This window comes from Phycodurus eques, chromosome 10 (genome assembly GCF_024500275.1).
Source record: "Phycodurus eques isolate BA_2022a chromosome 10, UOR_Pequ_1.1, whole genome shotgun sequence".
In the NCBI taxonomy this organism is placed as follows: Eukaryota; Metazoa; Chordata; class Actinopteri; order Syngnathiformes; family Syngnathidae; genus Phycodurus; species Phycodurus eques.
The window spans coordinates 15,826,971-15,852,969 of record NC_084534.1 but is presented as its reverse complement, the minus strand read 5'-3'; the positions used below and the strand labels follow the sequence as shown (position 1 = coordinate 15,852,969).

At 40.4% G+C, this 25,999-nt stretch overlaps 2 protein-coding genes across 2 annotated transcripts in view; both read left to right on the top strand.

The window, feature by feature from the left end:
- Nucleotides 1-3,688: 3,688 nt before the first annotated feature.
- On the top strand, nucleotides 3,689-14,452 carry pfkmb (phosphofructokinase, muscle b). Its single transcript, XM_061687095.1, has 22 exons — nucleotides 3,689-3,846; nucleotides 5,702-5,775; nucleotides 6,132-6,209; nucleotides 7,307-7,496; nucleotides 7,587-7,752; nucleotides 8,589-8,633; nucleotides 9,906-10,014; nucleotides 10,096-10,191; nucleotides 10,272-10,364; nucleotides 10,467-10,592; nucleotides 10,699-10,763; nucleotides 10,859-10,922; nucleotides 11,006-11,152; nucleotides 11,249-11,319; nucleotides 11,647-11,734; nucleotides 11,891-12,043; nucleotides 12,135-12,299; nucleotides 13,344-13,405; nucleotides 13,488-13,599; nucleotides 13,685-13,784; nucleotides 13,880-13,985; nucleotides 14,206-14,452. The coding sequence occupies exons 1-22, from the start codon at nucleotides 3,762-3,764 to the stop codon at nucleotides 14,345-14,347; spliced, it is 2,337 nt and encodes a 778-aa protein (XP_061543079.1). The 5' UTR covers nucleotides 3,689-3,761; the 3' UTR covers nucleotides 14,348-14,452.
- Nucleotides 14,453-16,297: 1,845 nt separating this feature from the next.
- espl1 (extra spindle pole bodies like 1, separase) overlaps nucleotides 16,298-25,999 on the top strand; it is a 16,898-nt gene continuing 7,196 nt past the window's right edge. Inside the window, exons 1-19 of the mRNA XM_061689032.1 lie at nucleotides 16,298-16,450; nucleotides 16,588-16,683; nucleotides 16,965-17,261; nucleotides 17,348-18,094; nucleotides 19,214-19,315; nucleotides 19,426-19,537; nucleotides 19,684-19,811; nucleotides 19,918-20,111; nucleotides 20,180-20,422; nucleotides 20,572-20,716; nucleotides 22,786-22,945; nucleotides 23,065-23,204; nucleotides 23,383-23,517; nucleotides 23,610-23,726; nucleotides 23,823-23,994; nucleotides 24,104-24,232; nucleotides 24,316-24,472; nucleotides 24,689-24,798; nucleotides 24,924-25,999. The exon at nucleotides 24,924-25,999 is cut by the window's right edge and continues 63 nt beyond it. Coding sequence (XP_061545016.1) covers nucleotides 16,603-16,683; nucleotides 16,965-17,261; nucleotides 17,348-18,094; nucleotides 19,214-19,315; nucleotides 19,426-19,537; nucleotides 19,684-19,811; nucleotides 19,918-20,111; nucleotides 20,180-20,422; nucleotides 20,572-20,716; nucleotides 22,786-22,945; nucleotides 23,065-23,204; nucleotides 23,383-23,517; nucleotides 23,610-23,726; nucleotides 23,823-23,994; nucleotides 24,104-24,232; nucleotides 24,316-24,472; nucleotides 24,689-24,798; nucleotides 24,924-25,999 — 4,245 coding nt within the window. The 5' untranslated portion in view covers nucleotides 16,298-16,450; nucleotides 16,588-16,602. The remainder of the gene's footprint in view (nucleotides 16,451-16,587; nucleotides 16,684-16,964; nucleotides 17,262-17,347; nucleotides 18,095-19,213; nucleotides 19,316-19,425; nucleotides 19,538-19,683; nucleotides 19,812-19,917; nucleotides 20,112-20,179; nucleotides 20,423-20,571; nucleotides 20,717-22,785; nucleotides 22,946-23,064; nucleotides 23,205-23,382; nucleotides 23,518-23,609; nucleotides 23,727-23,822; nucleotides 23,995-24,103; nucleotides 24,233-24,315; nucleotides 24,473-24,688; nucleotides 24,799-24,923) is intronic.

The following is a 25,999-nucleotide window of genomic DNA, read 5'->3' as shown; positions in this document are numbered from 1 at the left end:
TGCTAAAGTTGCTGAAGCCCAGCAACAGCGAGCACCCTAATTCACAGAAATACTCCAATGAAATCGTTGTCATTTAGTTGCCAAACATGGTGTGAAAAATCTTTCCATCCCTCTATTTTCTGTACCGCTTATCCTCACTAGGGCGAGGGCGGGGTATATCCTGAACTGGTTGCCAGGTAATTCCCTAATTACATACAAAGAAACAACCATTCACACTCACATACACACGTATGGGTAATTTAGAGTCACCAATTAACCTACCATGCATGTTTTTCAAATGTGGGAGGAAACAGGAGTACCCGGAGAAAACCCACACAGTCATGGGGAGAACATACAAGCTCCACACAGGCGAGGCCGGATTTTAACCCGGGTCCTCAGAACTGTGAGGCAGATGTCATAACCAGTACCTGGAAAAAAAAGCAGAGTACTTATTGCAGAGTACTGAAGTTCGTGCAAGCCACAGCCTCCGTATCTTCCTTGACAAATGGTCAGTCTTCTCGCCCTCATTCCAAATTGATGCCAGTAAACGGTGAAATGAGACTTGATCCCTCCCACCTGTATTGTTGCAGCCAAACACCGCACAGTAATTCCCCTTTATTTGACATTGGCTATACATCAAATTTCTTTGTTCAGACACTCGGAAAGTCCCAGAACGTAACGTGACAATCTCCAACATGGTGGCGGCGAGCATGTCCAGAGTTGCGTGACGTCACAGGAAAGCTATCTATACATTAAGCATTTTTATTAAGTTAAATATTTTTTAAAAGACTGTCAAAAACTAAATTGTATTATAATATATTATTTGTGATCAAATGTATTTATTACAGAGCATATGAGACAAAATGATACTACCTTTTTTCTGTGTGTGTGGGGCAAGGAAAGAGTGAGGAATGAGGTGATCTAAATCTATTGACTTTTTTACTTTCAAAATCAATTATTAAACAGAATTTCAACTAATTCATGTCATTTTAAAATGCCTCATGTCAGTTAAATGTCTCTCATAAATGAAAGGGACTAAAGATAAAGCTTTACAATTTAATGTAGCACATATCAGAATAAAACATACCCCGATGGAGATGTGCTGTCAGTCAGTCTGTGAGAACCGTATGTCATTATGTAACCTGTCTGTTTCACTTGGTCTTGACAGGTTTAGTGGGATTCAGATGAATGGAGCAGAAAGAAGGTCATATTGTGCCAACATCCAGTGCAGAGTTCACTGCATTAGCTGAGGTGGAAAAGTTCCATGTAGAACTGGTGTTGTATTGATCCATATGGTTTATTACAGGCTGCGCAAGTGTTAACACTGTCCAGGAAGACAGGAGGGGTGATTATCTGGAAATGGCCTTATTGATCACTTCAGGGCTGTGCCTCAGGAGAGGTCTGCATGTCCCTCAACAAGACGCCTAGGCTTAGATAGATGCAACACAGAAAAACAACGTGAAACCGCTTGCTGAGATGTGTGTTTATGATAGTCTTTTTGTCCACTGGGATGTACAGCACGTGATCGAGGTCATCCTTCTGAAGGGATAAGGAATCACGGCCTCCATAGAGGATATGAGCTAAAAACGTAGCATTTAGTTTATAAGAGGTTTGAATCACAGTGGTACATAAGCATATATACAGTACCTGCTAGTATTGTGAGGACAAAACTTGACTTTTTATTCTGAAGTTTAGCCTTGGCGATACAAATGTTCAGCGTTGCATGAGGCTAAGGGAAATTGCTTGATAAACTAATTCCTGACATTATCAGGATGTATCTACAGTGTTGGGAGGTATTGAAGTACAAATACTTTGTTACTGTGTGTAGGTAGATTTTTCAGGTACCTGCAGTTTCAGTATTTAAAGTGTGAGTTTGCAATTGAAAAAAAAGTGTCAAAACGGACAAGGTGTCAATCATTTGCACTTGCAGGTACACTCATAACCGGCACATCCTCGCAGCCTTGTGCTGACCTGTTACCTCGGGCTTCAGGAGCTTTGCTGAAACTATGGTGGAGTATCCACCTCCTGAATATAAAAAAAAAAAAAAACCCTCGTTTGTGAACAACTAGGCATAAAACGAGCAAACAGAAGCAAAGGGAAGAGACCTGCGATTAATTGACAACTTTAAATTGCCCGTAGGTGTGAATGCGAGTGCGAATGGTTGTTTGTTTATATGTGGCCTGCGATTGGCTGGCAACCAGTTCAGGGTGTACCGATGATAGCTGGGATAGGCTCCAGCACGCCCGTGACCCTAGTGAGGAGAAGCGGCTCAGAAAATGGATGGATGGATGGAAAATGGGGGCAGAGAGGGCGGATTTTTCTAAAAAGCATTTTAACAATATTTACCTATAGGTGAGAGTCATAAAGACAGTTTTAACATATATGATAATAAGTGTTTTTACTGTAAACTCCACCTTTAAGTACATTTCAGAGTGTGACTTTAGTACTTTTACTGAAGTAAAGTATCTTTACTTCTAGTTAAGTACCGAGTGTGTTCACTTTTGTCACCTCTGTTAATTAAACGTTCAACTCTGTTATCGCTCAAATTGTTGCTCCAGCCCACTTCGGACTGCCTTCTTTGTGTTCACGACAATCTGTTTTGAGTGAAAATGCTACAAAATCATCACACACATTTCAGAATTAAAAAAAGGAATTTAATGCAGCCTTTAACAAGCATGACATTCAAATATGAAGACAGTTTCCCAGAACTTGTAACTACAGGAACCTACTTGTTTTTGCTGCGCCCAAGTGGCCAAAATGTATATGGTTTTGGGTTAGGCGTTGTTGTTTGTTTTTCAAGCCATGTTTTTTAATAATTGCAAAGTGTTTAGAATGGTGTTGTACAAACAGAAAGTGTGGAGCTGTTTTTTGTTTTTCAAACATTTCAAACAATATTTTCCCCAAAAAATTATGATGCTGATTATGATTCAATTTATGATTGAATTCAACTGTTAATATCCTTTGCGATTTAATTTGTGATATTGAATTATTCTATTTTATTAAAATCAATATAGAATATATTCTGAGTGGAGTAAAATTTTAACGTTTGTTTGTTTAAGATTGTATTCATGTATTCATAACAGGATTACACAAGAAAGAACTCATTCAAACTAGTATGCACAATGATTTTTATTATTATTATTATTATTATTCACCTTGATTAACAGTGATGCCTCGAACAAAGGTTGTGGCTTCATGCTCGTGCAACAAAGAGATCAATATGTAGGAAAAAATATGTCCAAATGGCAAAAATCAATAACTGTACAAATAAAATGAAATATGAAACTTTTTCTGTTTCACTTGCGTACAATAATACTCAACTATTTTAAGTAAATTCAAGCATCCATGTTTTGTTCATTAGTGTTCATTATTTTGAATTACTCTCTCTCTTTTATTGTCAAAAATATTTATTCATATGCAACTTTACTGCATTGTCAGTATCAGTAGAAAACATAACAATCGCTCATGTGCCATTTGTGACACACAGTGGATTTATGAGATTTGACCAGAAAGTGTTCAAAATAACTCATGCAGTTGATATACAGGTATGTGGTTCCAAAAATAACCCCATTACATCCCTTCTGATTCTGGATGAAGGGCTTGAAATGTGAGTGTGCCGAAATATGTTGGCAATTATTTCTGCCTCATCGTATGTCAGCTGGGCAACATTTGCGAATGCGATTACTATCTGAGTTAGACGTGAGAGGCTCCTCGTGCAGAAGGGCTGCAGGGCTTTTCACCGTGAAGGACTATCTTCCACAGCCAGCTTCAGCTCCAAGACAATGGCAGAAATTGCTCCATGTGACTCCACCAAAATGGGGAAAGGTCGGGCGATTGCAGTGCTGACCTCGGGCGGTGATGCCCAGGGTAAGTGGTGCGATTTCAGGGTGATATGTGTGGAGTGCAGAGGCTGTTTGTGGAAGGTCAGAGGTTGAGAGTAAAGTACAGCTTTTTGGGTAAATTAAAAAAGATTTCATGATCCATCTGTTTAGAGGCGGGCTTTTATTTTAACAGGTGATAAACTTGCAAGCATAAGGGACTCTGCCTTAAAGAATTTCAGCAACTACAAAAGATGCTCTTGGAAAACAATTTCGACTCTGTATTTTTTTTCTCTCTCTCTCGCAAGAAATCAAAACTATTTTCAACAGTTTACTATTTCATGAAGTGAGGCCAATTTTCCACCGACATTTCACTTGATTTCACCTTTGACCTTCTTCTTGCCAGAGCATATGGCACTGCAATGTCTTGCTCTTTGAGTTCTTCCAGCCTTAATGAATTCTTACAGACATCCTCACCTGGCAATCCTCCACACTGACTAATTTTCACACCCCAGAAAGTCTCATTTCAGCCTTACATCTGAAGAACTACTCTTGCTCATCTCTCTGTGACACAGGATCTACTTTTCTCGCTAATTATAGAATCATGACCTCTCTGTCATGTGTTATTAAACCTCTTGAAGTAAAGTAAGCGAGCGATCCAACTCTTCTCTGTTCTTGTTTCTAACGTAAGGCAAGATACTCTTGGCGCCTGCATAGTCAGTCTATCCACATCTTGCCCTTTAAGTGAACCCTTGAGTAATGAGAGGGCACCAACTGCCTTCACTGTAAGTTTATGATATTTTCTTCATTTCTATAAAGTTGAGAAAATGTCATGCTTGTCACAAAAGAGTCAAGTGTGTCTTGTGTATTTATATACATGAAAAAGTATCCATCTATCCAGTTTTGATAGAGCTTGTCCTCATTTGGGCCGCGGGTGATCCCAGCTGCACTTTGGTCGAGAGGCAGGGTACACTAAGGACTGCGCAGCAGCCAATCGCAGGGCACATATAAACAAACATTTAGTCACACTCACATTGACACCTATGGACAAGTGATCTTAGTCTTCAATTCCCCCTACATGCATGGTCTCGGTGGGAGGAAGCCAAAGTACCTGGAGAAAACCCACACACGCACGGGGACTGTATGCAAACTCCACCTGTTCTAAAGCAGTTTTTACCAACATTTATTGAGTCAAGGCTCCCGTTTTATGTAGGATACTGTAAATCTCACAACTGAGCACCAAATTAAAATGTCACAAAAAGTATACTGAAATAATCATGATCTTTCTTGATTTACTTACAAATTGACTTACTCGATGTGAAATTTGGGCCTGTTTAATTGAACACAAAGCTGATATACTCGCAGGAAGCCGTGACTTATTCTGTTGTACGAATGGCAGCAGGTGGATACCCAGGTTTATTGTATCTTCTGCCATCTAATGGAAGTGCATTTCATTGTTCCACCTGTCACTGTACATTGCTGACGTAGATTGATGAACAAAGATATATAACAGATTTTGGACAAATTAAGTGAAATTTCATAATTTACCAGCGCACCCGTGATGAGCTCTCAAGGCGTTGGGGTGATAGTCAATGTTCTACAGTATACCACTTGTCCTCATGAGATGTAGCCTATCCCATCTGATTTAGTATGAGAGGAGAGGTACACCCTGGACTCATCACTAGCCAATCTCAGGGCATGGTGAAAATTTTACTGTAAATCAACTTATAATGAAGAAATCATTTGCATGTCAATTTAGCAATATATTGTGCTTTATATACAACCAAATTAGATTTAAATGTTGCACTTGTATATATACATACTGTGCATAAAATAAAAAGCTTTTCTACCTGCATCTTTTTCAGTACCATTAAAGCAATGCTAATGAACACTGTGTCCTCTAGGCATGAATGCAGCTGTGAGGGCCACAGTTCGAATGGGAATACACACCGGAGCCAAAGTCTATTTTGTCCATGAGGTAAATTCTACTTGGATTGTGTTTTATGTTATTATAGTCAAATTTAAAGCCACTGTCAAAAACTGATCATGAACCAAACTAATCTTGGAACTCAGAATCAAAGCCAGCCACTGCCAGACACAAAAATTAATGAATGTTACAAATGAACCAATCAAACAACAGGGAAGTGGTGGTGACACATAATAACAAAGGCAACTTGACTTTGGCAAGGGCTCTGGTCACTGGAAGTGCTCCATCCCGAGAGATGAAGGCCACGTGTTGCCTGGAAAGGTTCTTCAACCAGGAATGAAAACCAAGAAGTTTCACAAGTCTAAGCTAATAATGTGCTCTCTTTCTCTCTCTCTGTTTATTGACAGGGTTACCAGGGCCTGGTGGATGGTGGAGAAAACATTCGCCCTGCTACGTGGGAAAGTGTGTCAATGATGTTGCAATTGGTGAGAAGAAAACCAAAAGGCGAAATCCCATTGAAGTACATCAATCCCTCATTTATTGCAGGGGTTATGTTCCAGTCGGGTTCGACCATGATGCGCAGTGCGCGGCAGGCTTAAAGCAGCTTTTGTTCCGTGGTCCACTGAGGAGGTGCGGGCATTTTGGTCCATATTGGCAGAAGACGAAATACAGCGAGAGATTGAAGGCACGACAAGAAACAAGCACGTCACCTTTTTCTTAGTCATGCCCCAATCCCTCCCACTTTTGATCGGTGCCTGTTGGCCAGGCCAGGCCAAGCAACGCCGAAGCAGGGCCAGTTCATTCTGGAACTTGTAATGGAAAAGTGCCAAATGTGTACCTGCCTTTAAAGGCAGGTCTGGCCTGTTAAGTGATGCAGAAGATAGCGTATGAGGACGTGTAGACGACAGGCCTCAAGATAACAGGCCTAAGAATAAGCTTGTTCAATAAAGCGATTGAAAGAGCACCAGTGGCTGCTTCCAGCCTACCTCTATCCAAACTACCTTTTATTGATTAACTAGTAGTAACTGGTAGGCCATATTCAATTAGCTAACGATGTTCACTTTATCGCAGACATGCAGTTATGTAACTTAAGCCAGTTGTACTTTTGAATAGGCACGTTAGACTTTAGCTTCTTTTCTTTAGTAAGTGTGCAATCGTCTTTAAATCACTCTTTCCTCCTAGCTTGCATTTATTGTTACCTGAGTCAGTTGTATCAGTCCGTGTGGAAAAATAATCACTTCAAATTACCATTATATAGCCAATAATCCGCAATATAAGCATAACAAAACAATTACAAATCTGCGATGCACAAGACCAGGAAAACGTTCACCACGATATAGCGAGAGCTTACCATATACACCTCTTATCTAATCACTATTTTTAACTTGTGACCATCAGGTCACACTGTAACCTTTTGGTGAGTAATTTTAGCAAAGCCTTAGCCTCGACGTTGTAATTGTACATGGGAATGAAATGGGCATTTAAATACCAGGGTTCTTTGAACAGCAAAAGTCACTGATGTAGCTTAGAATGACCCTTCTGCCTCTCCACCTGCTTGAGCCTGGTGTTTACCATTCCTCAGGGGGGAACTGTGATCGGGAGCGCCCGCTGTCAGGACTTCCGCACCAAGGAGGGTCGTACCAAGGCAGCCTATAACTTGGTCAAGCTGGGAATCACCAACCTCTGTGTCATTGGAGGTGATGGCAGTCTCACAGGTGCCAACCAGTTCAGAACTGAATGGAGTGGGCTACTGGCAGATTTAATCAAAGCTGGTGAGGGGTCATAACCTCCAAATGATTCTTGATTGGGTGTCCTGTTAATTGAAAATGTCTGAGACCACTGTCATTTTAACCGGTGCTCAGGTAAGATCACGACAAATGAAGCAAAGGAATCCTCCCACCTCAACATTGTCGGCATGGTGGGCTCCATTGACAATGACTTCTGCGGCACTGACATGACCATAGGCACGGACTCTGCCCTGCATCGCATCATGGAGATAGTGGATGCCATTGCCACCACAGCACAGAGGTAGACTTATACATAAATATATCATACGTGTCAGAAATGTTCCACGACTGGTGTCTCTAAAGATATATTTAAAACCCAAACAACAAATAGCAGGTTTTCCCTTTCACTGTGGCGCAGATGATCAACCAGGATATCTACAAAGAGATTCTGTGGCGTTTGCTTCATTCAGTGCGCAAAACAAGGTGACAGTTGTGGCAGGAATACTTTTTGCTGCTTCACCGTGACAACGTGCCTGCTCACGATGCCTTGAGCATCTGACAGTGCCTGGCTGAGAAGAACATTGCTGTATTGGAGCAACCTCCCTACTCACCCAACGTGGCTGTGTGATTTTTTTTCTCTCTTTCGCAAGGTCAAGGGGTACAGTAAGGGGTTACGTTTTGAAGATGGCTGTGAAGAATCCTTCCAAGGGTGCATGAAGGCGTGGCATAGAAGAATGGGAAAGTGCGTTAGCCTCCAGGTGGATTAGTTCTCAGAAAACATGTTTGGATTTGAAATGCAGTGGACCTGCAGACTCACCTATTTGCAGATTTAAAAAAAAAAAAAAAAGAATTTTCAATGTTTTTTCTTTTTTTGAAGAACCAATCCCGAAAACGCTTATTGGCAGTTTTTTCCCGCTTATTCAATAATTGTTTTGGGTTATTATTTTTTTTCAATGCAGTTATAATCATCAATTATCTATAGATTTTTGCTATTGACGTTCGGGCCCAGTCGGGTCCACTGTATATTTTTTGTGGCACCAATCCTGAAATGTTTCTGACACACGTCATACTAATATGCTACACATGAGATTATGACAGACCGAGAGGTTTTCTAACATATTATGTGTCCCTATACAGTCACCAGAGGACATTCATCCTGGAGGTAATGGGCAGGCATTGTGGGTGAGTCCAGCCTTTGTGTGAGCAGCAGTCATGGTGAAAACTTGGTGCTCATAATGTGTTTTTCCGTTACACACTGCAGCATCAAATAAGTATTTATAATATTTAAAATAGTGTACTTCTGCTCTATAAAATCAACATCAACACAACATTTTTGTTTTTCTTTAAATTTTGTACCTTCACATTAAACCATCATACGAACCTTTGCACTGTGCTTTAGTCTCCGGAGGCTTTTATCACTTTCTTCACAGAAGTCATTTTTGGCATTACTGTACAGTAAAACTAAGGACAGATACACTAAGCCACAAACTCGCAGACCGGGGGCCAGACCCGGCCAGCCACATCATTTTAAGTGGCCCGCTAAAGAAATGTATGTTTCTTGTTTAAACTTGTACCAAAATTGCAAATTGTCTTCACTGTTAATAATGTTCAGACAAGGATTTATTTGGTTACCAAACGCCTTTTCACAATGAATTGAACAATAATTGAACAAACTATTTTACTTGACTTCTGATTTGAAAACAATTTATCCAACAATTTGTTATGAACATGAAAATAGGATGAGTTGGTAGGATGAGGTGGTCATACATTTGTTTGTTTTCATAACAGCCCTCTGATGGAAACCATGACTCTAATGTGGCCTATGACAAAATTATCTTGACACTAAGCGGCACTAAGCGATGGCACTAAATATTGATGAATATGAATATTGAATGAACATAAATGGAATGAACTTCATTCCATTTACAGGAGGTTTAAAGGGGCTTGTATTGTATAAAATTAGTTTTTTATGTGAAACAGAAAAAAAAACTATTTTGCTCGTTTTAGAATTGAAAACAGTAATACTCTCAAGTTAGAAATGTGTGCTATTCCGTGGAAAGTGAACATGCTCATCATACAGTTGCTAAACTGTTAATCTGAAATTAGAATGGATTGGAAGTCAATCTGCATCAAATTCATTCAACTTTGGAGGTTCCACTGTATCTCCAAATTGTTGTTTTGTTTTGATGCGAAAAGCAATTTCTTCATTTTCTTCAATTTCTTTCAATTTCTTCAAAAGCCATTTCTTCATGTTTCAGTTAAAACGAAGTTAACAAAATTGGAGATAGACGTGATTTTTATTGGAAACTGACATTGCTTTGCTACTTAGGGTTCTATTGTCCAGAACATTTTACTAATCATAATCATATCATACACCAATTCAGTTTTCGAATACCTGTCATAGTGTTATTGTTTCCACAAACAAGACCCAAGCTCTTAACCATTGACTCACAGTTACCTGGCTCTGGTGACCGCTCTGGCATGTGCTGCTGACTGGGTGTTTATTCCAGAGATGCCCCCAGAAAAGGACTGGGAGGAGCATCTGTGCAGAAGACTGACTGAGGTAACATTGATTTGGTCCTGCATAAACAAACAATTCCTTAAAATACTCCTTGTGGGTCTATTTTTTTCCTGTTCCTTTTAGCAAAGAAAGCTTGGCAACCGCTTGCATATTATCATTGTAGCAGAAGGAGCAATAGACCTCGATGGCCAACCCATCAGCTGTGAGTATGTCAGGCAGGTCAGTGACATCATTTAGACTTTTTTATTTTTATTTTAGAAATACACCACTGCTCATGAATCCAATACATTTCTGTTCAGTTGGTGTCGAAAAGGCTTGGCTTCGACACCCGTACCACCATCTTGGGCCATGTACAGAGAGGTGGAACACCCTCAGCCTTTGACAGAATCCTGGTACTTATCCATGACCTAATATAGAATATATAATCTACAATAATTTAATCACAAGGTATTGCTCGTTGGCTTCTCTAATAAGTCTGCTCTATGATCATTCAGGCCAGCAGGATGGGTATGCAAGCAGTGATGGCCCTCTTAGAGGCCACACCTGAAACTCCTGCAAGTGTGGTCAGCTTGTCGGGAAACATGGCTGTCAGACTGCCTCTTATGGAGTGTGTGCAAGTGGTATGTCAGCCAGAGCGCGATCAAAATATTTACAAAACAAGTATTATCGATGCCAAATACTTATGAAAGACATGGATGCAGAACATTAGTATTCTCACATTCTTAGACAAAGGACGTCACCAAAGCAATGGCTGAAAAAAGGTTTGAAGATGCAGTGAAACTCAGGGGAAAGTGAGTCATCCACTTTTATGCTCTTTAATTCAACAATGGTAAGTGTTGCACTGAGTTTTCAATATCCGTACATACCTGCAACTTTTTGAGAATAGGAGCTTTCAGCACAATTGGAACACCTATAAAATGCTGTCTCACATTCATCCTCCAGATACCAAGGCAAGATCTGTATCACATTTTTTCATACGACCCACTTGATCCTGTATGTCTGACAAATGTTTCTGTGAATTTGCACCTACCAGAGCAATATCAACATAGCTGTACTAAACGTGGGAGCCCCATGTGCTGGAATGAATGCTGCAGTTCGTTCTGTTGTCAGAACTGGCCTACTCCAAGGTCACCAAATTCTGGCAGTGCATGACGGATTTGATGGTTTAGCCTATGGGCAGGTAATTACTTGTTACACATCCATAGTTTTATAAATGCATTCCCTCTACAATATGTATTTGATGAGGGTGTTGCACAAACCCGCTTTCCTTGCACAGATTGAGCCTATTGGTTGGACCGGAGTAGCTGGATGGATTGGAAAGGGTGGCTCTCTCCTTGGTACTAAGAGGTGAGGCAGCAATATGCCTGTGAATACACTCATTTATCCAGGTCATTTAATTGTCAGGACATTGAATCGTTCGTAACTGGATTGTTCTGGTTGTCTTAAAAGACATTTCGCCTCTCATCCAAGCAAGATAGGCTCGTGTTATCCTAACTAAGCCTTGTTGCATGAACTGATGAAGGCTGCTCAGATGAGAAGCGAAACGTCTTCTCAGACAACCAGAACAGTCAAGTTGCAATCGAGTCAATGCTCTGACAATGAGACATTAATACCAATTATAATATTTCTTAAACCATGTGTACAAGCATGATTTCTCCTTTACTTTTTGCGAAGAACCCTGCCAAGTAAGCTCATGGAGGAGATCAGTCTGAACATCACAAAGTTCAACATTCATGCTATTGTCCTTGTTGGAGGCTTTGAGGTGAGCAGAAGTGATGGTATTCTACGAAAGCTGCCTCTGCACTGTTGTAGTTAATGGTCCATAAGATAAAAAAAACCAAGTGTGTATAATAATAAAGTGTGTATAACAATGAAAGTTACTTTTTGCTTTAAAGCTACCTTTTTGTTCACAACACAGGCATTTGTTGGGGGTCTGGAGATGGTGCAGGCTAGACAGAACTATGAAGAATTCTGCATCCCTTTCGTCATCATTCCTGCTACTGTGTCAAACAATGTTCCTGGTTCTGCCTTCAGTATTGGCTCAGACACTGCTCTTAACACCATAACCTCTGTATACTTATTTTCACACAAAAACAAAAAAGATCAGCAAACATTTTACATTGTTATAATGCCCCTCTTTCTCTCCTATTTATTACTTTTAGTCGTGTGACCTGATCAAGCAATCGGCAGCTGGTACCAAGCGTAGAGTCTTCATTGTTGAGACTATGGGAGGATACTGTGGATACCTGGCAACCATGGCAGGCTTAGCAGCTGGAGCTGATAATGCTTACATCTTTGAGGAGCCTTTCAACATTAAGGACCTGAAGGTCTGAGTAGAAGGATATACAACACAAATGTGACAATGACTAGCAACCGTAACCCTAATTTAATTCAATTGTTAATTTCAAACTCAAGGTTCATAAAAGATGCACAGTTAAAATTAAGAAAATACATCAAATCTAGTTATACAGTGCAAAATACCACCTCACGAACGATACAAAAGCATAAGACGGTGTCTGGAAATGAAGGAAAACACACAATTCTTAGCAAGCATATTTTGACTGATATTGTGAAAGTAAGTTAAAAATGACTTAGGCAATTTCGCTTTAAGGTTAACTATATGTAGCATTCTTAAAACATGACCATAAATGAGAAGAATACATCTGCGTGCAGAAATCTTCAAATAACTGAACTTTGACGTATTCGGAGCGGCATCTAATTGCCTGACCAGAGAATTTCCTCTGGCATCAAGTGCGCGTACCTGTCTCCCTCTGATCATTTAATACAACACAGAGATATTTGCACTCATTGACACAACAGAGCACAGTCACCAAGACAAATATGGTTTAATGGTATTGGTTGTTCTTGGGTGAGTGTTGATAAGTAAGAGGAAAGGGAAGCAATACAACAGCTATACATATACCATAGACATAGTTACAGTACGCCCCCTCGCAAGTTCCACATCTGAGAGTGATGTGTCTTTTTCCTTATTCTGGTGAAAATGTCCTTTTCACTTTAGGAAGCATTGCAGCATGTCATGCACTGTTGAGACCAATACAAAGCCTTTTTTTCTTTTTGCACCATCAGCTCTTTTCATCTGGAGAGTGACTGACCCAAGTCGTGTCATTACAACATAATAGCTCAAATGGAAATCCATCTTCATCTTCCACTCTTGTTGTGGTCATCTTCAACAATTCAAGCATATGGCAGAAAAGCGCCTTTTTTCGTCTGCATATTTTGGCTCATTTTGCCAAAAATTTCATTAAAATATTGAAAAGTAAACCCGTCATGACCATCAGGGAAAAGCCATTTCCTGTTAGTCCGGTGAATTACAGTAAGGCACAGTTTATTTTCCCTCAACTTGCTTATAGATGAATGTGGAGCACCTGACGGAGAAGATGAAGACAACAGTGAAGAGAGGACTCATTCTGAGGTTTGGATGAAATCCATTTCCCAATAAAATCCCCTTGTAGAGACATTTCCTGAAGGCACATCGCCCTTATTTTTTTCTTCAGAAATGAGAACTGCAATGAAAACTACACCACAGATGTTCTCTTCAATGTGTACTCTGAGGAGGGAAAGGGTATATTTGACTGTAGGAAGAATGTACTTGGACATATGCAACAGGTATGGCATTTTTAGAAAGGCAACAGTTAGATGTGAATTCACGTTCAGTTCCATGAATACAACAAAAACAGTACTTCGTCTTCAGGGCGGAACCCCCAGCCCCTTTGATAGGAATTTTGCGACGAAAATGGGGATCAAGTCTATCTTATGGTTGACCGACAAACTGAAGGAATGCTACCGACATGGTGAGAACTGAAAGACAAAATGCTGAAATGAAGAATAGTTTCTTGATGACATGTTCTACCTGTGCTAATATGTATTTTAAACTTCAAATCTCCAGGCCGCATCTTTGCCAATTCTCCCGATTCTGCATGTGTGCTGGGCATGAAGAAGAGATCTTTGATCTTCCAGCCTCTGACAGAGCTTAAAGAAAAAGCCGACTTTGAGTAAGATGGGTTTTTTTTTTAGTCAAAACGCTGTGCATGTATTTTCAGGCAGGTGGGGCACAAAGAGAAACTCGCCAAGTCATTGTTGGATAGGCATGTGTTTGTGTGTCTGTCAATTAAACCGTGTTCCTGACCGACTATCCCATTGCACCTGAATACCTAAGATTTGACATGAATGTATTGTTTAGATTTTCCCTTTTACACTTATTTTCTTCTGCAGACACCGTATTCCAAAAGAACAATGGTGGATGAGGCTGAGGCCTGTTTTAAAAATCCTGGCCAAGTACGATGCCCGCCTGGACACTTCCAATATAGCTGAAATGGAGCATGTCATCAAGAAGAAAGGCCAAGTTCCTCAGTAGTTTTTGCTTGTAGTTATTCTTGCCATCAGAACTCTACCTGACTCCTGTGTTAGCTGTAGCTCTCAAAAATTGCAGCTTGAATAAACATTATACTGAAATGAAAATAAAGAGCAATAAACAATCTAAAACAATGTTGCATTTTATTGAAAGCTGACAGCAAAGACAACGGCACTAAATATGCAATTTGTAAGTTGTAACCCACCCCTACTGTGCATGTGTCTGTGTGTGTGTGTATTACATTGCAATCAAAACTTTTTTCGCCCGAAAGAAAATATTTCATTGGTTGGCACAGTAATACGCACAGTAATACAATGTTTACATTTTTGATTCACTGAGATATTTAAATAACATATGCAAAGTAAACATTTGAATGCTCAGAACAATTTCGGAGCCTGGAAAAACATTTAATCTTGTGATGCGGTGGTTACTGTAACAGCAAAGCAAACTTTAGTGTGCTATCCAGAAAGAAATCAAGTTAACATGAAAATACTGTATCTTTAAAGTGAAGTACTCAGATTTGAGTACAATAAATAACAGCAATCGCTCGATCCATCCATTTTCTATACAGCTTATCCTCAGCAGGGTCATGGGTGAGCTACTGAACTAAAGCCTATCCAAGCCAACTTTGAGCGAGATATGGGGTGATTTTACGTGAGTATTTTTGGTAAGAAGAACCATTATGTTTGCTCTGTTTAAATGAGCTACATTCCGCTCGCTAGTTTAATTTTTAGCGATAGGTTTTGATTGCTTGCACGATCTATTTATCTTTGTCAGAGAGACTTGTGTCACCTGACTTGTTTCCCAAATCCAACGTAACTACTGGTGACTTTTGACTCCATTTGACCAATCAACCAACGTGATCTCCTCCATTACAAAAACATGCATGTTAGGTTCATTGAAGACATGACGTGTGTGTGAATGGTTGCTTGTCCATGTATGTCTAAATGTGTCCTGCGACTGGCTGAGGACCTGTTGAGGTCAAAGTCGTATACCAAGAAAGACTTGCCAGCTATGTGCGGGGGCACCATGTTGTTGCCCACCTTATATAGTGCCACCATGCATCTAATGATTCCATGAACTAACTGTCAGCTTACCACTACCGATATCCATAAACAAACACTTCAAGGAACTTCAGTGTGTTTGATATTACATAATGTGAACCCAATATGCAATTCTATATTTTTTAATACACCTTGTTATACAGCTTCCGTGTGCTGTACTTGGTTTGAATAAACTTTATTGACGTGTCATGGCAGCCAACACGGAAGTACGTCCACTACAAATTAATTAGCCTACTATCGTATACAAATCAGTGTTTCCCACAGGACCGGAATGTATTTTTGATGGTGGGTATGCACCGGCTGGCCGGAGGTTTTTGGGGGTGGAACGGGGGTTAAAGTTAAACACTTACCGAATAATTTATAATAAATTAAAATATTTCAATTTAAAAAAAATACATCGGGCGATACGGTGGGTGACCATTTAGCACGTCTGCCTCACAGTTCTGAGGAGCCGGGTTCGAATCCGGCCTCGCCTGTGTGGAGTTTGCATGTTCTCCCCGTGCCTGCGTGGGTTTTCTTCGGGTACTCCGGTTTCCTCCCACATCCCAAAAAACCTGCGTGGTAGGTTGATTGAAGACTCTAAATTGCCCGTAGGTGTGAGTGTGAATGGTTGTTTGTTTTATATGTGCCCTGCAATTGGCTGGCGACGAGTTCAGGCTGTACCCCGCCTCTCGCCCGAAGATAGCTGGGATAAGCCTCAGCACGCCCGCTACCCCAGTGAGGATATGCAGTACGGAAAATGGATGGATGTTTGTGTGTACTGTACTTTCCGGTTTCACGCATGACAAGGAAAACTACGTTACCCATAATATATTGCGTTTCCGGAATAAGCGGATGCACGTTTTGATTGGTTAGCAAACGCTTTTAAAAATAGTGCGCGGTGGCTACGTTGTAACGTTTCAAACTGATCACTACCAAGAGTTTCCCCCTTTTTCGCCCACTCTTTTGAAGCCATCATTCCGCTACTAGTTTTTGTGACAGTATACATCATCGTTTTAGCTCATGTAAATACTAGTGCTACCGCGAAGGACTTCGAGTCGAAGTAAGTTGCTGTTATCGCTCTTGACAACATTACGTGTCGGTTACGTAGCGTCATGTTACTGCGGCGTCTGGTCGTTAGCTGAAGTTGCTCATTTTACAAATTTGACTGGAGGAGACTAAAGTGTTTTTTTCTCTCAGCTATCCACAGACGTCATGAAGTGCATGAAAGTCGATTATTACATCAAGAGGACAGCTTCAGCCAACGAAGCGCAGCTCTTCTATCAAGAGCTCGAGGTTTGCATTAGAACGTTTTAAACTTTAAAAAAAAAAAACACAAAAAAACTTAGCATCAGTGTGACGAGTAACTCAAGCCTTTGGTCGTTACATAAATAAACGTAGACCTATTTACTTTGCTAATAGAAAGCAATGTTATCTTCTCACAGTATTCAGTGTGAAATACATTTTGAGTACAGTATGTTGATGTACATTTTGTAATTTATAATATTAAAATTTACTTTGAAAAAGTCTTTGGATTTAACTTGAAAAAACTAAACACTTTGTTTTACATTTTTTAGAGACTTGTCAAGAATGGACATTGGTTTCAGGGGCGCACACAGTGTGACAGGGTCATCAGAGCCTGTAACGATCAACTTGGACTTGGATCGCTGGATTTTGATCACATAAGCCAGTTGATAAAACTTGTGGAACTTGCCATTCATGGCTATGACATTAATACTGTTCCCCCAAATAGTCCACTATACATGGAAAAGATCATTATCCATATAGTCAAGAAGCTAAGCTCTTTGCAGGTCCACAGCCTCTGCAGCCGTGTTGCTGCATTGCTTTATACCAGAATATCCTCAACACAACCGGTTTGTATTGTGATTTTTATTCTTAATTTTCTATTACATACATCTTCCATAAACTTTTAACAGTCATTATCCCACCTTGTCTTTAGGGTGAGGCCTATTATGTTCTTGTGCGGAGCTGCTTTTCCATCTTGTGGAACGGAATCTCTGCTACGACTGATAAGATCCTCAATCCCAAAGACAAACTCCATTGCCAGTTTCAAGCCCTCAGCTTCCTTCTGTTGTTGGACAAAAAAACTGCTGTTCCTTCTATCTCCAAGGCTCCTATATACACAGAGGATTCAGTCAGTGAATTTGCAAAAAGTAGTGAAGTAGTGAGTGAAGAGGATGCGTCCTTTGTTATCCATGAAATGCACACCCTTTTCGCCAGATGTTGGAGTGGTAGTCAAGACTGCAAGATCAATGGGTTTACACAGTCTATTGATACAGCAAACATATACACGCTTCTTGAAATGGTCCTCGTTATAATCAAGATGCTGTGTAAAGCTGGGCATCATTGTCTGGCTTCCAGCTTTATGAATGAAATTGGGGGCAATATGAGGAATAATGCTGACTGTCAAGCTGCAGCTCTGGAGCTCGGGAAATGGGCAATTGAAATCCACTCTATGGTGACACCTGATGAGCAGAGTGATAAGATTTTGAGAGAGTGTGCCAGGGCATTGAGATCTCTTCCCCCTGACTTGGGTGAATGCGAAGCTCACTCTGTCCTGGAAGGATGTGGACTGCTGGTCTGGGTTGTGGAGAATTGCCATAAGAAGGGATTTAGTGGTCCTGTGCTGCTAGCCTGGTTTTCTTTTCTTGAGGCGCACCAATCCCAGATCAGAAGGATCCTAAAGGTTGGTGGTCTTTAAATGTGTGCTTTGTTTACTGCCATTAACTCTAAGAGCATTTCAATCTAACACATTTATTAGATTTAAATAAGAGTATTGGGGGGAAAAAAAGCCACATGCAACTATATTTCTTGGGGGGGGGGGGGGGGGTGTTGGTCCAGAAGAATTTAACAATACAGACCTTTAACCCCATTTAACATGTTTGGGATTAACTACAACAAAGAAATATCAATATTACCCTTTAAGCAACAGATATCTGAGCACAAACAGTGTAGCAGCAACACGTAGACAGATAAAAATACTTTCAGCCACAAGCATATATTATCTGCTGTGAAGAATGACTTAATTACTGCTGTGATGAGAAACCGAGAGAGGAGCTGAACCTCCAATGTAGTATGTCTGTCTCATACTGTTCCCAGGTGGCCAAGGTGTGAACACCAGAATGAGCTGCACAATGTGCATTGAAAGAGAAAGTGGGACCAAAACGTTTTAATTCTATTTGTCATTTATAAAGTATAATATTATAGTGTCATTTTTTTCCTTAACACAATGCTTTTTTAAAAGTTTATTAAACCTTTATTAGGGTAAGGGTATTGAGAACAGATTCTATTTTGCAATGCTGACCTGGCGAGGCAAAATAAATGCAATCACAAACAAAATCTCCAATCAAAACACACCATAGTTATCTTCACCCAACCCTAAACTGTTAGTATGGATCATAGATGTTGCGGTCACAGCGTGCATGACATCACTCCCTAAAAGGTGAGTTTGAAAGCAAACAATGAACAGCAGTCCTCCACCAGCCAATAATTCATCCTTTAGTGAGCAACACACATACAGAAAGATTGGTTAAAATGTTCTTGTCACAGCTAGTCATTTTTCTTCACTGTACTTTTTAGCAGCAACAGCGAAAATAATGGCCTGATTGCAAAAATGCCACCTGTTAAGGGGTGGGTGGGGGTGAATGGATTAATGGAGTTTACAGTAATTTCAGTGGACAGATAATTTGTGATGTTTCGCATTAAGAGCTTGGTCACAGAACAACTTAAACTCATATCTCAAGGCACCGCTGTATTCCACATCGATTGTTTTGATATTTTTTTTTTTTTTTTTTTTCATTTTCAGAAGTTTGAATTAAAAAGTGAGTGCAGCAGACTGCAACAGGCTCTTTGTGTCAGTATTTACCAAGGCTTTGGGTTTGCCTATGAGAGCTTGCTTGAGTCACAGGTAAAAGAGCTCCTTTTCCCATGAATGATACTTAAATAAATAGTGACATGATGTTATCAAAAGTTCTAACAGTGCAGTTGGATATTTTTCACTCTCACTGTCATTGTTAGCTGGAAAACGGTGATACCCTGGCCAGAGTGCTGCTCTACTGCCAAGCCACAATTGGACACATGATGACTGAAATGCGCAAACTGTTAAATGAAAACCTTCTCATCAAAGCAGGTGGTTAGAAGCTGTTTTTAAAAGATCAATTTAAAAAAAAAAAAAAAAAAAAAAAGGGCCATTGAATTTTGAAAGGTATGATTTACACATCTTACTTCCCCCCCCCCCCCCCCCCCCCGCGCTGTTATTCATCCATGCCTGTGTAGTGACTGCAGTGAGCAACTTGACCTGTGGCTTGTACAATCTCCGTCTGTATGACCAGGCCTTCACACTTCTTGAGATCCTTTGTCATGATCTAAGCAAGAATTGTCCTGCTTCACTCTCTATTGATAGGGTACGATTTTTTTTTATTACATGTTTTATATAAACTGTTCACCCTCATTAATTAAATGATGATGATAATATGCTGTCTGCTAATTATTTAATTTGACTTTCCCCAGTTGAACCGGCCCTTCATGCTGGCTGTGCAGACGTCCCGGCGAACAGGACACCTGGAACGAGCACTAGACTGGGTCATCTTGTGGCTGAAGGCCCTAGGGGATAAAATGGCATTGCATAAAACTGAGCCAATCTCTTTGTGGGTGAAAACCAAGATCGATGCTGCACGTAACTCAGAAGCGGATATCCGACTCAGGTCAGCAGAAGTTCTAATACTTTTCAATCTATTTTCATAATTTGACTGTTTTGCTTTTACCCTCATAGGACTATACGTGATGCTTTTGGTCCTGACATTCTGGATGAAAGAACAATGCTTTGCCTTTTGGATGAGGAGCTGCGTCTCTATAAGGAGGAGGCAGGCGACACCTCCCATGAACGCTACAACACTCTTTGCGATCTGCTTGACATCTGTCATGAGGAGAGCTCCCACACCCATCTGCGTGCTGTCTACCTCTGCGAAATGGCCCAGGTTGTTTGTTATCAGGACTTCAGTGAACAGACTGATTGGTAAGAAAGAACTTGTCTACTTTCTATGGAGTTAAAGAGCTGAGTCTGTTGTGATGACTAAAAGAAAAAAATGTCTTCTACGCAGGGTTATTCTAAAATATATTTTGATTTTATTTGACATGCTCTTTTGTTTCTCTGTAACCTTACAGTACGGCTGTTGATTTTACCCATGAAGCTTTACGGCTCCTTGAAGAGGAACCAGAGACTCCTGAAAACACAAACCAACTGAAGGATGACAAGGCCCATGCTTTGCTTTGGCTTTTTATTTGCACTCTTGAGAAGAATCTTCAAGAGGTGAGCTGTGGTAGATGTGCATGGCCCGAATTGTTAAGTTTAAAATGTTGTATTTTGTCACATAAAGAACGTGGAAATTAAAGTTAACTGAGATAATCAATTTGAAGTAAATAACAGATATTCCCGTAGAAACTTTACGCTGAGATGTGCAGTTGCCAAGAATAAAAAATACCAAACCAAATTTGTATTAACTATAACTGCTTAATTAATCACAGCATATCGTAGCAATCCTTAGAGAGCAGCTCTTGAGAATTAAGCGGTCCCGCATCATTAGTGAGTTCAAATTTGCATCATGAAACAAAAAAGCAAAACTGCAACTCACAGATTATTCGCTGCTTGAAGACTGAAGCGAAGCTTAGTTGCTGGCGTGGGAAGGGCGAAGCTAAATTGATGAGAAACATTCAACCGCAAAAGATGGAAAATGGCGAAAGTTTGGTAGCATTTTAGAGTGAAATTTAAGGCGAGCACCTATGACGTGTCAGGTTGTAACATGGACCTCTCCAACGAAGACTGAGTAGGACGGCTGAACCCCGGCTGAATGTACTATATACAAGCCTTCATATGTCAGGATATCCCCAGACATATATAGGCTCGTGTATATAGTGTGTTCAGCAGTCCTACTCGGCGTCTTCGTTTATCATAAACACCGTATTTGGCAACTGATTCAGCGCGGCCATTGTCACCATTCATAGTTTACAAGCAGCTGGTGAGTGCGTTTAGTGACACTGCGTAAATGGGACTGAATGTTCTTTTGTAATACAGTACATGATTGTAAAAATGGATTACTAGGAAAACTACTTGTATCAAAAACACTGCGATCACAGTCATAAAATGTAATTTATTTTGTTTTGTAATATACGAATAAATCAGATCAAATATTTTGTTTATAGTCAGCCAGCGCTGCCAGGAATCTAGTTATCAATGACCAATAACCACCGTTCCTGTCATACTGTGTTGCTTGTTTTTGTTTGCACCTTAAGGACTAAAGCCGCCGCCAACCCACCCCCCCCATTTTTAAAAAAAAGAGCAGTCAAGCCGCTAGTTTTTCCTCATGTTTTTGAGATTGTAGGGTAAAAGCTGCAGCTGGCTACTCGTGTGGACTGAATGGGTGGCAACAATGGGGAAATTAAATGCCAGTATTTTGATGATGATAACCCGTCAGCAACATCCATTTTCTACAACGCTTATCCTCACGAGGGTCACTGGTATGCTGGAGCGAACTGCCGGCGAGAGGCGCGGTACACCCTGAACTGGTTGCCAGCCAATCACAGGACACATATAAACAATCATTCACATTCACACCTACGAACAATTTAGAGTCTTCAATTAATCTACCATGCATGTTTTGGGGATGTGGGAGGAAACCGGCGTCCCAGCAGCAACATATTGAGAGACAAAAAAGAACTGTGAGCTAGTTCATTTTTGGAACAGTGAACTGAGAACTTTTTTTGACTAGTTCGCCTAGAAAAATAACTTTCCCAACACTGAAGTTACTTTCATAAAGGGTGCTTAAAGGTTTTGGTCAGTGTAGTCACTGACGTTTCCAGTATACTACCATCTGATCAGTAAGTGGGTAGACTTTGAGTCATGTAGGTGCAAAACATGCCAAAAGTGGTCACAGAGGAATAACTGGTAAAATGGGTTGTGTACCCTGTACCCCTTCGCATTATTCAGTCCCCAAGAAGTAGTTGTTTCAAAAGGGTTGGTGAGTTACTCCCTCTCTTCACGTGATATTGCTTGTTTATTTTGTTTTGTTTAGTCATTGAATAATATCAAACAAGCAAAAATAATTGGTTAAGAAACAGTAATTGGAAAAAACATATTTTGCAATAATGGAAAATATGTATTTATCATATTTATCAATTCTAAAAATATTCAATAGTGACAGCCCTCGGTCATGTGTTCAATTACGCATTAAACCCTTTTTTTCAATTGCAGACTAATGTTATTGTTTTACTCGTTTGGCATCACAAATGTACGAGAAAACTGGTAATTGGTTAGCTTGAAAGAATTTATCCTTTTCTTGAGTATTGTGGTGTTTATTCTGTTTTGTTTTTGTTTTTTGCTAGGCAATTGAAAGGGACATAAAGCTTCAAGAGATGCGCAAGCAGTCTCCGTGTGTTGAAAATCCTATAGGGACTAATGATCTTGATTATGAAGACAAGCAGAAGAATGAGGACAACATCTTGGTATACGATGGCCTGCAATTCAGCTTGGCTGCACAGAATAGTATGTACCCTCTTTTTAAATGTATTTTTAATAAAAAATTCTAGCACATCTTTGCAATATGTTCTATTTGTGAGGCTTGATTCTTATTGTTGTGACAATTTTGTTTTTATTCCACAAAGAGTTATGTCAACCTTTAGGAAGAGCACTGACTGAGTGGGCCACTCTTCTACGCACTCAAGTTTTGCCTTCTGTGAGGAATCCTAAACAGACGAGTAACTCTATTGTGATCACTGCATCTCTCTTCAAACTAATGGGAAAGGTAACGATAAAGTGCATTTCTCCTCCCATTCCAAAGAGACTTGACCTGTGGTGCTGTTGACAAGTCAATCTGATAAAAGTTTAATCATTTAATGTAATCTACTCTGGTTGTTTTGAATTTATTTTACTTGAGTTCAAACCATTGCATGTTTACATTATTTTGTATTTCTCCAATGTAGCCTCTTCAAGCTTTGGAGGCATATCAACTTGCTATTGAACTTTCCCACCAACTTGCTGACACCCAAGGATGTGCATATTCCCTCTGTCAGTCAGCCAGCCTCCTCTTGGAAGTGGGCTCCACTGAACTGGCCTTGGTAATGCAATTTTCTGATGATGAAACTAACCACACATTATACTGTATGTCAGGCTCATTTTAATTTGTGACATTCCTGAATTATGTTTTTAGGCTCAGATTGAACGTGCAGAAAAAATGGTGGCCACTGATAAAAGCATTGAAGAACTTTCTTCTCTCTCCCTGCTCATCATTTTGCTGAAATCTCAGTGCTGTTACAGTGCAGGACTGGTAGGTAACAGCTAAGCTGTACTTATCATATTCTGAAGTTAGAAATATGAGATCTTTATTTTTTTTTTGGGTCGGGGGACATTTCCAATTCCACAGGTGGATCGTGGGGTTTTGTATTTATGTGATGTGCTTAAAGAGGCCAATGAGCAGAAACGTTCCAAGAGCTTGTATATGTTAAGAGCTCAAGCACTCCAGACCTGCAGCTCCTACCTTAGTTTGGACACAACTTCCCTACCACAAACCCAACGGAGTCGAATTATACAGCTTGGTAGGTGATTTCTAACATACTGTAACACTTTCTGCTTTCATCAACATAGCATCATGTAGCTAAAGACTTCAGCTTTAACAAGGTTGTGTTTTATGTTTTTCTATCTCAGGATATAAAAGCCCAGATACTGTCTTGTGTGAAAGCCTGAAGCTTTTCAGCAGCCTGCTTGTCACTTTTGTGGGGAGAGGCTTGTATGGGGATTATGGAAAGGGCTCAGATGTCCGCTTCTTTGACACAGGTCTGTTATATCACACTGATGATAATTGTAAACATTAGATTTTACCTTGGTCACTTTTTGACCCCTCTCTTGATCTATGACAGGAAATAATCTTGTGTTTAAATGGCGGCTGCTGTCTGAACTATTGAACTGCTCAATGAAAATGATTATGCTGAGAACCAGCTGTGGTGCTATCAATGATGCTAGACTGCAGTGTCGAGAAGCCCTGAGACTGGCCATCAAGTTGCAAGCATTGAGCCAGTAAGTGCATGCGCTTAAAACCAGTATTGTCTCAAAACTTGTCACACTTCTGGCACCTTGTTGGACATGTCTTCAAAGGATTTTCAACCAAGAGCACTTGACCTCAATTCAGAATTTCCCTATTAACTCAGTCAAAGATTACAATGACAGGTCATGTTTATTAGGCACTTATTTAATCTTCCTTAACATTGATGCATTTTAATTTGTTTCTCTTAGATGTGCTGAGCTGTTGGTGGTGAAAGCTGAGTTGGAACTCATGCAAGGGGAGGTAGCTGAAAGTAAATTTGATTTAGACAAAGTCAGGAACCTTCTGGAAATTTACACAGGTTTGGACAAATGGGCATTTACTACTAGTTACGAGAATTAATCTATATCTTAAATATTTCTCTGCCACGGCTTTTCTTTGCTTGTTTGATGTTTAATTTCTAATTATATTTTTCTGTGTGTTCAGATGTTTCAGATCCAGAGTTTAAGTCTGAGGTTAAAATCAAACCAAGAAAAGGCCGTCCATTGCAGAAAGCTCGTTCTCCGTTGCCTGTAATGGAGGATGACCTGAAGGACATTCTGAGCACAAGGTGGACTGTCAAAGAACCAATTGTGAGAGATCAAGCTAGCTCTCCGCTACTCAAGGCCAAACCTCATCGTTGGCTTTCATGCCTCACACACAAACAAACATGCCAGTGCCCTTGCTGCTCAGAGCCCCTCCTGGGCCGTGTCACCGCCCGCTGGACAGCTGCACAGGCTCATATGGTTCTCCAGCTGGACCCTTCTGAAGCCAAAGTGGGCTTTAAACTTCACTGGGCAACATTAGCTCGTTGTAAGACGATCACTGCAAAACTTGAGGCTAAATTGGCTGAGTTCATCCCTCTTTGTGGCCCTGCAAAAGGGTCCCCTAAGGCCTCTCTTATGCATGATGTGGTGGGCCGTGTGTACCTTCACATGGCTGTTTCTGGCCTTGAACCTAGTCACAGTAAGGTCTGCAGCATATGGAAAGTACTTGAAGCTGGTTTAGCCTTTGTTGATTCGGTGCCCTCGCCAGAACTCAAAACTGTGAAAGCAGGTCTAATGGCAACTAAAGCCATTGTGTCATTGGTTACCTTGTCTACCAAAAAGGACTGCAGGCTGGAGGAACTTTTCCCAAATGTGTGGACTTTGAAGGCACCAAAACAATTGAAAGTTCTGAAATCGCACCAATCCTCATGCAAGGAACATAAAAGTTTGTCTATGTCTGAAAAAAAGAAGCAGATGAAGGTAAAGGTATCCAAGCCAAAGCTCAAAGTCCCAACCTCCACAGCCAAAGGGAAGGGTCTGTCTCCCATGACTCCAGTTATGATTCCAATGACTCCGTTTTCCAAGACTCCAGTGCTTCAATCAAAGTCATCTGCAAGAGAGCTTAGTGCTTTTGACTTCAACACAGTGGTACCAACATTGGCATTTACTCCAGTTCAGAAAGCAAAAGCCACAGTGCAGAAGTCACAGAAAACTGCCTCTAAGCTGCAGTTTCAGGTGTTTGATGAGTTCCTACCC